At 39.5% G+C, this 11,100-nt stretch overlaps 1 protein-coding gene across 1 annotated transcript; it reads right to left on the bottom strand.

Moving 5' to 3' along the window:
• Nucleotides 1–2,963: 2,963 nt before the first annotated feature.
• On the bottom strand, nt 2,964–11,100 carry LOC139917807 (sodium- and chloride-dependent GABA transporter 3-like). The gene is made up of 14 exons (XM_071907006.2): nt 10,944–11,100; nt 10,663–10,797; nt 10,339–10,476; nt 8,096–8,192; nt 7,233–7,365; nt 6,925–7,059; nt 5,760–5,863; nt 5,401–5,525; nt 5,173–5,285; nt 4,928–5,065; nt 4,734–4,836; nt 4,524–4,624; nt 3,780–3,950; nt 2,964–3,065 (listed from the first exon to the last, which is right to left on the bottom strand). Exons 1-14 carry the CDS (start codon nt 11,098–11,100, stop codon nt 2,964–2,966), a joined length of 1,752 nt encoding a protein of 583 aa, XP_071763107.2.

Here is an 11,100-nt window from a genome sequence, read left to right as displayed (position 1 = left end):
GAATGTGTGGAAAATGTGCCTGTAACTATTTTTCATGTTTATTTAAAACTCTGTAACAACCAAAATAGGATATTACTGTATCCTATGACTCACTTCTTTTCATGATATGTGCTGTGGGAGCTACAGCTGTGAAACCTCTTCCTAAATGAGAATGCATCATGTCTGACCTCACTCAGCAGACGCCACAATGGAGCCAAGCCATGGCAAAACACAAGTGGCTGAACAGATTCTCTGGCCACTCCCCGAAACAGCGAGGGATATCCTTTTTCATGGTGGCGTACTTAGCTCATCCAAATACCAGTTCTACTGGCCCACTTGTGTTTTCAGTGAGGGAGTGAATGGGTGTGGTGCTGCTGTGTGAGCTGACTGGGGAATCTAGTAGTCACTGAGCAACAAGTCCCCAAAGACCACAATGTCTACTATTCACCCTCAATGGGACTGGTAGAATAAAAGCATCGGTTGATAATGGAGTTATTCACTGATATGAGCTGCTTTTATTCTCTTTTTACGCTTATTTACACATAGATATCTGTCTATACTGCTTTAGAATGAGCAAGTGGTGTTGAAGTGAGGTGATAACTTATGGCAGTGAATTATCAGTTTGAGACCCCCCCCCCTCCCCTCTTACCAATGGGCTCAGCCTCCAACTAAGCTTGTCAGTGGACAGCTGTCTCTTGGATCAATTATTACAATCTCATTTGTTGGTCCGTGGAATGCATTGTCGGTCCTGGCTTAGTTTCATTGTTAATGCATAGGCTACGACAACAGATTTCACTGTGTATAAAAGTACAGTAATTTGCATTTCCCAGTAGCCTACAGTGGGAAAGAGAGAAATAAACAATCAATGGTGGAAATAGTATTAAAATCTCCTACTCAAGTAGAAGTATTTTTACTTTTCTGACATTTTACTTAAGTAGAAGTAAAAGTACTGGTGTAAAAATCTACTTAAGTAAATGTAAAAAGTAGCTTATTTAAAATGTACTCAGAGTAAAAGTTACTGAGTTACTTTATAGAAAAGAGAACGTTGTTAGCTGTGATCTTTTCCATGCAATTCTAAAAGGATGAGAGGACAGAGTTCAAACTTGAGTCTTTTCATTGGAAAATTTGGAAATGACAAAAAAAAGTGCACAGACAAAGTAAAGCCAGATTACTCTTCTCTTATCTGCTGACTGATATTGTGAATCACTGCGAATGACTCCACAATTTGTCAATTTACTATTGTCCAGTTTCTGTTGCTTAAGGAGAGCTACACAATGTGTACTCTGTAATGGATGTGATTTAAAATGTAGTGAAGTACAATACTTCAGTAAAAAAAAAAAAGGTAGCCTACTTAAGTAAAAGTAAAATTACTGACTTTAAAAAATACTCAAAAAAGTACAAGTACACAAAAAAGCTACTCAATTACAGTAACATGAGTAAATGTAATTAGTTACTTCCACCCTTGTAAACATTGTATGATTTTATTTCCAAAATGCTTTACATCTATTTTAGGAGGGGGGGGGAGTTATTACCTGAAGTTCATCATTCAGTATCTAAAAATAGAGGATCAAGTCTGTAAAAGTATTATCACTTTGCCAACCAAGGACTTAAGGCAAACCAGAGGTCAGGATTAGCTACAGAACAGCATCCATGGAGCTGGTAGGGATTCAGTTGCTCCAGGACACTTCAGCAGGGCGGATGCTTGCTGATATGGGGGCATGAACCTGGGCACTTTAGTTGAAGAGCAGTTGTGGAAGAAATTAAGCTCTAATCATTATATGCATTAAATATATCATTCTTTCTTTAGTGTGAATCTGTTTGCAGAGTGGAAAACTACTGAATCCTTCATGCAAATTATTTACCAGATCTTTTTGTTCTGTTCCTGTCTTTATCAGAAAGTCAAGGACATGTGAAACTCACATTGTTACACTTTCACCCCTCCCTTACACACCACTTATCCAGCAGCAGGACATAAAAATTTTAGGTCTTGTGATTTTGGGGATTTGTGATTTCCAACTTTTATATTCACCATAGGCAGCAGGATCAACTGCCACATCAGTCCTGTATAATACTCATTAATTTACAGTTAAATAATACACCCATTAATGAGTACCATAAATGAATACTATTATTGTTGCAGCTGTAACCTCAGATAATCTCCTTCATAAGTCATCAAATTGAATGTTTCATGACAGGCAACCACCACTCCTCCCACCCCATCCCCTTTATGGGTGGGACCCCCAAAGACTTGGGACTCAATTCGAACCCTGAATTTAATTAATTTATAAGGTTTGATCCCCTATAAATTATTTCCAGTGACGGGGTCAATGCCAAAGCTCTTGTCTTATTTATTTTAATAAACATCTGGTTTTATGCATGACCTTTGGTCTCTTTCCGGATTGAATTGTGCCCCAGAATACTGTTTTGGTAGTTTTCATTTTACTTTTAAAAATGTAAAGTGGGGTGTCCTGGTGACTCAGTGGTCTAAGGCACATATCGTGTAGGCTAAATGTGATGTCCTGGGTTCGAATCAGGCCCAGAACCTTTGTCGAATGTCCCCCCTCTCTCCTGCCTCTCTTCACTTTGACCTGTCCATTAATTGCGAAAATGTCGGAAAAAACAAGGATCTTTAAAAAGTAAAGTGAAAGGCCCAATCCTTCGTCCAAATCTAAACAAAAGGGTATCCCCACCACAGAGAGTCAAAACATGGATTCGCAGGGATGTTTTTTTTATTCAGACCTCTTGATACATGGATACGTGTTTTTTTTTTCTTGTTTTATTTTCCATACTTTTAATCCAACTTTATTTATCACTGTTTCTTTGTGTTTTATTTTACGTAAAACACTTTGTAACACTGTTTTTAGGAAAGTGCTATACAAAAAAAAGTTAGTATTATTATTAGTAGTAGCAGTAGCTTATGCAGTATATGACAGCTTAAGTATGTAATTTCATCCTGCAGGTCACGTCAAGCTGCTACTGCATAACTATGATAGAGACGTCCTCAATTCCAAACTTGTCTCAGCTTCTTCCATTTGTCTCCTCTGCCAGGCTGGATCTTCAACAGGTTGACAAAGGATCGACAAACGCTGATCCAGGAAATAATATATTGAGTGAGTATGGTTCCACAACACCATAGTAATTACAAGGTCCTTATCTATCTATAAATATATGATGGATTTCACTTAAGGTGTTTGCTAAATCTGAAAGGGACACTTTGGGGGCCCATAGCTAAACGGGCAGGAGACCCATCACCCATAGATCACACAGGGTTTGGCTGAGTGGTCCAGCATGTCTGACTTCCCATACCAGTAAATATGACTGCATGGGTTCAAATCCCATTTGACAGAGTGCTGGAGCAATCCTCTACACTCTACACTCACTCTTGAAGGAATACACCAAGTTTTTGGGAGATTGGCCCACTGGTCAACTTACATGTTAAGAACATACACACCAAAATCATCCATATGTCCCCGGTAGATCATTGGTTGCGGTGCTCCATGCTAACACTTTAGCATACACTATGTTGAGTGATAGTAGGTAACTATCATTATCTCAAAAGTGATAAAATGAGAACTTGTTGCAACTCTAAAGCTAATTGAGTAAATTTAGTGAGTAAATTTAAATGATATATGGTTAGGCCTGACAGTTTTGTGTAGATTAGTAAAACTTAAAAAAAAATATGATACAAAAATAATGCAACAGGGACTACTTTCTTATAACTTCTTCTTAAAACTTACAAAAGGCTCTTTGAGGCCTCCAGAGAAGAAGAAAAGGAGATGGGAGCTTCTTTGAACACTGACCTGTCTGAAGGTGCCTGTGCTCAAACACAACTGTCCGATCCCCCACAGAGGCACCATGATAACAGAAGAGACTGTCATGGTCCAGCCCACTGCATATGCCCAGTCAGGGTAAACGTACCAGTTGTTAATCCTGAGTTGTTTGTAATCCACCAGGTATAGGATAAAGGAAATCTGTGAAGGTGTGGAGAATTACCAAGTATAAAAATATATATATTGTGTGCGTGTATACAGTATATACACATATATATACAGTATGTGTGTGTGTGTGTGTGTGTGTACAATATTATGTTATGAAAAAAGTTCGGAAGCTATTATAAACATATCAAGTAAGCCATGGAGGTAATTTGAGAGTCCAATAGTGTGTTCCTGTAAATACAGTAAAATACTGAAACTTCCTTTTTTTTTAAACGTATATTTAATTAACCATATTTTAACACGTTACTCCATTTTACTCCATGATACTCCATTTAATCTATTTTCATTAGTGATTGATTTTTATGTACAGAGGCAATTTCCAAACATATATTTGACACAACAATAAACAAATTCGATAATCAAATAAATAGAAAGTGTATCAGCTGCACAGTGTAGACATTGGGAGCTGCAAGGTAAGTTTGTGTCAATTCAAAATGACTGATGAGACAGCTAAATTAACGGGTATGTAAAGTCATTGGTAGCCACTGGCGAGGGACAAGAAAATACACAACTATGGCATTTCAGTCTCTAGACACTTGGCTGACTCACCAGTGACAACAGTGGAACAAAGTATCTCCAGCACAGTCTGAAGAAAACAGATGGTCGCTCTCCCATCATGTCCTCAATAATGTTATAAAAGCGGTCAACCCCTGATGATAATTCAGATTGTCCATTAGTCCAATTTCACATGATATGAAGTTATTTGATTCATATCTCTAAATACTTTGACCTCAATTGTGATGGATGTTATTTGCTTACCAAATATCCAGCCCACAGTCAGACATTCAAACACAGCCATGAAATTCGGGGAAACTCTTGTACAGCCATAATAATCGATAAGCTGAAATATGTAAATTCCTCCCTGGAGAATACAGAAAGAGAGAATGTTTAAATTAGGGAAATCTTGTGACAACAGTTTTTTCAATGTGCTTTCAGGACAATATATTGTTCACCTCAGAGACCAAGGTCAGTTGTAGGAGGAAGGTGGATAAACAGATGAGGAGGACAAAGATCTCATGCCTTCCTGGTGTGCGAAACAGCTTAGGAAACAAGTCGCTCACTGTGGTGATGAAACACTCCACTGTCACAAACTGGAGGCAAAGTGAAATGAGCAATTTTAATTTTCCCTAACCCTAATTTTTATGTGCCTGCAATGCACTGACTAATAATCAATGGGTAATACAACAAACAACCTTACATGTGTGTCAACACTCAGTAGAAGAAGCATGAGGAAAAAGCAGACAGTCCAGAACTGAGGCAATGGCATCATGGCTGTTGCCTGAGGGTATGCGATGAAGGCCAAACCTGGACCTGTGAAGTATAGAAGGAACGAGGAGAGAGGGGAAAGAGTTCAGCCGTGTAATTAACTGTATATGGATTTTAAGTTACATTTATTTATGGTTAATTTTAAAACCTTAGAATATACCTGACTCTGCCACCATGTCAATGGGAACACCCTGTTTGTGAGCCATGAATCCAAGTACAGAGAAGACTACAAATCCAGAAACAAAACTGGTCCCACTGTTCAGCAGACTGAGCCAAAAGCAATCCCTAGAGGTCAAGGTAAGAGTGATAAAAAGCCCTTGTCAAAAAAGGAAATTCTCAGTGGTAAAGGAAGTGGTTATTTCTTTTATTGTATTTTTATTTAGTGAATGGTATATAGTATTTCTTCTGTTCTTTTGGTTTTGACATTTTAACTGAACTGTTTACACAAACAGTGTCTATAGTAACCTAACTTCAAGAGCAAAATCTTTTTATAAAAATTATTACCTAACATACACTTACTTGTAACAGTTGTTGTTGCGCTCATTATAGCTGCCCAGAACAATCAGAATTCCTGTAGTCAAGCTATAGGAGAAGAATATTTGAGATCCGGCCTCTATCCAGACCTGCAATGTCACAAAAAGGAATCATAAATACTGAGTTGGTAGTATTGCTTGTATTGCTTGAGTGAAAAAACACACCCCGGATATGGTACGTCTGGTTTGTTTTTATGTCTGGATAGAAACAATTTTCCTTTTTTAATTTATCTATGCTAACGATAAAAATGGATGAAAAATTTGACTTAAGACTTGCTTCTGTTTTGTCTGAAGTATGCTCTTGACATCAAATTGATGATAGTTTCTTAGCTTGAAAAGGTATTGGTGTGTTTACCAACAGGCTATTGTAAAAGTTTGATTTATCAACCCTCGCCGACAGCCTGTGATGCATTACATGGGAGAGAGAAATGTATAGTTTTAGTAATCTGTCCTCTCACGTCAATAATAGTAGAGCAGGTAGTCCTAAAGGCCAAAGGGATTGACGCTGCATAATGCTGGTCGAAGTTCAGAGATGCAAAAAAAAAGAGTAGGGAATGTTCTGTCTTTGGGACTAGTTGCTAGTAGGATAATACACAGTTGAGCACCGGCGCAATTTTATTGGTTTGAAGTAGGGATGTTCATGAAAAATCGATGATCGATTTATTGTTTGTTTGTTATGTATCACGTTGATTAACCTTAACGACTTAAATGACTTGTTGAATTGCATCATCGCAGCCAGTTGGTCCAACCGCGAAAATGACCATGAAACCGAAGTAGAGAACTACTTGCAAGAAATCCCTCCACTACTTGATAGGAATCAGCTGGACTGGTGGAAAGCCAACCAAGTACGATTCCCGAGGCTGACAACACTAACGCAGTACTAACCAACATCTGCATCCCCGGGACCTCTGTCCCATCAGAGTGCATCTTCTCTGCCACTGGACGCGACTCAGCCACGTTGAACAGACTGCTGATCTTAATAAATAAAAATGCTTAGGTAACAGGCATAAAACTGTTAACCCCAGCCGATTTGGTCAACAATAGGCCTTTTCCATTTCCTTTTTTTTTGCTTAGGGCCCCAGAACCGGCACTGCTTATGTTGATTTTGATTCCATGCTTATTCTACAACTGAGGTAATATAAACAGGCTACCTCATGATCAGCCAGGCGGTTCAAGTCTGGATACAGGTAGAACTTAATCCCTTCCCAAGCTCCAGGTAGAGTCAACCCCCTGACTAGTAGTATCAGGAGCATCACATAGGGGAAAGTGGCTGTGAAGTACACTACCTGAAAAGACAAGGAAATGTTAGCAACCATTTGCAATGATACTTAATGGAGATAATAACAAATTGTATAAAATTGTTGATGAAATGCTTAATGGTGAGAGGGCAATTGATGAAAATGTGTAGGTTTCTATGCACAACAAGTCTATCCTTTTAGATAAAATGTTACCACAGGACCTTTCCTGAGGATCTGACACCTTTCCAGACACTGAAGTAGCAGAACACCCAGCAGGCCAGAAGACACAAGGCCAGCTCCCATCTGATACTGCCCAGTTCCTCAATGCCTCCAGAGATGGCCAGCACCCGCCGTCTGAGGTAAGGGGAAAATTATAAGGTACACATAATGTGACACAAACTCCTGAATGCTGTCGTTATGATTGACAATTTGAGATGACATTGGACCGCACTAGCTGGTGGCAACTGGGCAAATGTTAAACCTGCAATAAGCGATATCAGACCTTTTTACCAATCTTGAAACTAATGTGTGCTATGTGGAGATTTCATTGAGACATAATGATATAAACCAATATCCACACATGTGGGCCAGCTGTGTTGCTGTTTTCACCTCTTTTGTAAAGTTTGTTGTCAAATTCTGCTCCTGAACAGAGTTCCCCATTCAGTAGCTTTTCATTTTTGTAAAACTAGCTTGGCACCTCCCTTGTTTAAAAGCAGAGCTCACCCCCTCCCACTCCTGAAAAAAATTCTCATAATGGTGGAATCGATGAAGCGAGCAAGTAAACTTGCTAAATGAGTAAACTTGCTATCAACCTCTTGTCATTGTGGGACAGTGCAGTGGCTTTGCTGTGTGTTATTTACAAATGTAGTGCGGTTTCTGTCGCCCTCTAGTGGTCAGAAAAATAGTTTATTGCAGCAGGAGATTGAAAGATGTTCTTATGGTACATTTCTGATACTCTATGTTTAGCTCTTGTTCTAGTATTAAACATATTAGAACATATTTACTGGGGCAACACAGACAAACAAGGTTCAATGCATGAAAGAATGATGTAGTGATATAATAAATTACAGGAATTTAGACTCACTCCCAGAACTCAGTTGCAGCAGAGGTGGTGTTGGTCAATATGGTCCGATTTGCAGTGAGATTTGATGAATGATAAGTCTGAAGACCCACACAGTTAGCTGGTTTTGGGAACAAATTGACAAATATATCACAAGAAATAGCTGTAATACAATATAATAGAGGCTTTGCAGTCGCACCACAAATCTCCTAGCAGCAACAGCTGATGCCACCATGGAGGTCCATAGGACAATTGGATGTGTGCAAATAATGGCTAAATACATACACTACATGGCCAAAAGTATGTGGACACCTGCTTGTCGAACATCTCATTCCAAAATCATGGGCATGAATATGGAGTTGGTCCTCCCTTTGCTGCTATAACAGCCCCCACTCTTCTGGGAAGGCTTTCCACTAGATATTGGAATATTGCTGCGGGAATTTGCTTGCATTCAGCCACAATAGCATTAGTGAGATCGAGCACTGATGTGGGGTGATTAGGCCTGGCTCGCAGTCGGCATTCCAGTTCATCCCAAAGGTGTTCGACACTGATCTCGACAAACCATTCCTGTATGGACCTCACTTTGTGCACGGGGGCATTGTCAGGCAGAAACAGGAAAGGGCCTTCCCCAAACTGCTGCCACAAGATGGAAGCACACAATCAAATATCAATGTATGCTGTAGTGTTAAGATTTCCCTTTACTGGAACTAAGGCGCCTAGCCCGCACCATGTAAAACAGCCCCAGACCATTGTTCCACCTCCACCCATCATTGGCAAGTCCGCCAAGCCCAGATTCTTCCGTCAGACTGCCTGATGGTGAAGCATGATTCATCACTCCAGAGAAAGCGTTTCCACTGCGCCAGAGTCCAATGGCGGCAAAGCTTTACATCACTCCAGCTGACACTTGGCATTGCACATGGTGATGTTCGTGTGCAGCTGCTCGGCCATGGAAACCCATTTCATGAAGCTACAGGTGAACAGTTCTTATGCTGACGTTGCTTCCAGAGGCAGTTTGGAAGTGAGTGTTGCAACCGAGGACAGACGATTTGTACGTGCTTCAGCGCTCGTGTGCGGCCTACCACTTCACGCCTGGGCTGTTGTTTCCACTTCACATTAACAGCACTTAAGTTTACCGGGGTAGCTCTAGCAGGGCAGAAATTTGACTAGCTTTTAAAGTTTTCTGATAAAGTAAGTTCTGTATATTTATAATGTTTACATTTTTATTTAGGTTTTGTATTTTTTTGTTGGACTTATCTGTTCTAAGTGGGTTTAATCCGTAGTATGACTTTTTTTTTATAGCATTGAATCCAATGGTGAAGGGAGTCATTGTTGAAGTTTTGACCAATTTCCTGTTCTTAAATTTTTCTTGTCAGATGTAAGAACAGACAGATCATCTCAAGACATTGGATACATCCATCCATGCCACATCACCGTTTTTTTTTTCTCTCAATTTTGTGACTTTTAAAGTCTCATATAATTACCTTTTTGTAAATGTATTTTCTCTGTTTCATTGTGTCAAACAACAAATAAAAACTTTATTAGAAGAGAAAAGCTCTGTTTGGCCCATAGCCTATCATTCCATTAATTACAGTTATTTGAGAAAAGACATTATGTAGATAAAAATTTTCAAAATCTTTCTGGCTATAGAATATTATAGAGTTTCTAACTATAATGTGAGGCAACTCATTTTGATAAAGGCACCTAAAGCTGACTCAGTCTGAAAGTAAATATTGTGGTACAACTGTAGTATCACTATGCCAAACAAAATTAACCTCACAAATTAAGTTCATCTATCAAATTCAGGAGCCATATAAACTGTTGTGCAGTTAGACAGCAACAGAAATAATTTTGGGGATCTGGGGGAGATAAGGTGAACCCCCGCGTGTGTTACACTCTCGGAAAAACTCCTGGCTGTCAGGTGAAAAGAAGCGGCCAGCAGATAGTCTACACCCTTCCCGGCTGACGGGGGGATCGTGCAACAATCGGAACCATGGAGCACATTGGGAATTGGCAAATGACAAAATTGAGACAAAATAGGGAAAAAAGCAAAAAAAAAAGTTAACTAAGCAACACCCTGCTACATACTCACACACTCATTATACTGATTACACACACTGCCAACTACAACCACAGTCTTCTACAGTTGGTCATTGAGAATTTCCACGGGAGCCATTGGGGGTAAAGTGTCTCGTTCAATGAGTTAGACATTATATAATCTCCTTACAAGCCTCACAAATTAATAGTAAACTCCACAGTCTCAGCCTTACCTGTATTCCAGGTGTTCCCACAGCTGGCCCAGGGGAGCTGGGATCTGAAGGAGAACACCAGGTAGAGGAGAGCCCAGGCTTGGATAACAATAAAGCTGAAGTCATAGAGTTTAATTATCACATGTCCATATCCAATTCCTAAAATACAGATAAAAACCATAGTTTATAAAACAGTACGTGTTTGGGTATAAAACGTTCAAACCTGTGGAGGTAATTCAAATTTTGCTTTGAGCCACACTGTCAGCTTGAGTTATATTCATAAAGAAAACACAATTTCTTGTCTTTTCTTTTTCTCCTGTTGACTGCATACATTCACACACTCACCTTGTGCCAGTGGACAAATTTTCCTCCAACAGGTGACCATTCCCTCCTGGGTGTACTGACCAATCACACTCTCCAGTAGGAACAGAGGTATTCCCAAAACCACAATTAACAGACAATATGGCACCAGAAAGGCCCCTAGGTATAAAAAACAGACATATATGACCATGAAAATGCGTGCTAACTATTCACTCATCTCTCATCAACAGACATTTCCCAATTTCAGTACACCCAAAACAAGAATGCACCAGTCTACTTCCAAATTCTGAATTTGTATTATTCACCTCCACCATTCTTGTAGCAGAGGTATGGGAATCTCCACACATTGCCCAGTCCAACCACATTTCCTGCAACAACCAGAATATACTCTGTTTTACTAGCCCACTGTCCTCTGTCTTCAATCCTTCTCTCCTTTTTTGCCTTCCTTCTTTCTCTGTTCAT

This window comes from Centroberyx gerrardi, chromosome 13 (genome assembly GCF_048128805.1).
Source record: "Centroberyx gerrardi isolate f3 chromosome 13, fCenGer3.hap1.cur.20231027, whole genome shotgun sequence".
Taxonomy (NCBI): Eukaryota; Metazoa; Chordata; class Actinopteri; order Beryciformes; family Berycidae; genus Centroberyx; species Centroberyx gerrardi.
The sequence above is the reverse complement of the archived record's forward strand: the minus strand, read 5'-3'. Positions and strand labels throughout refer to the sequence as shown.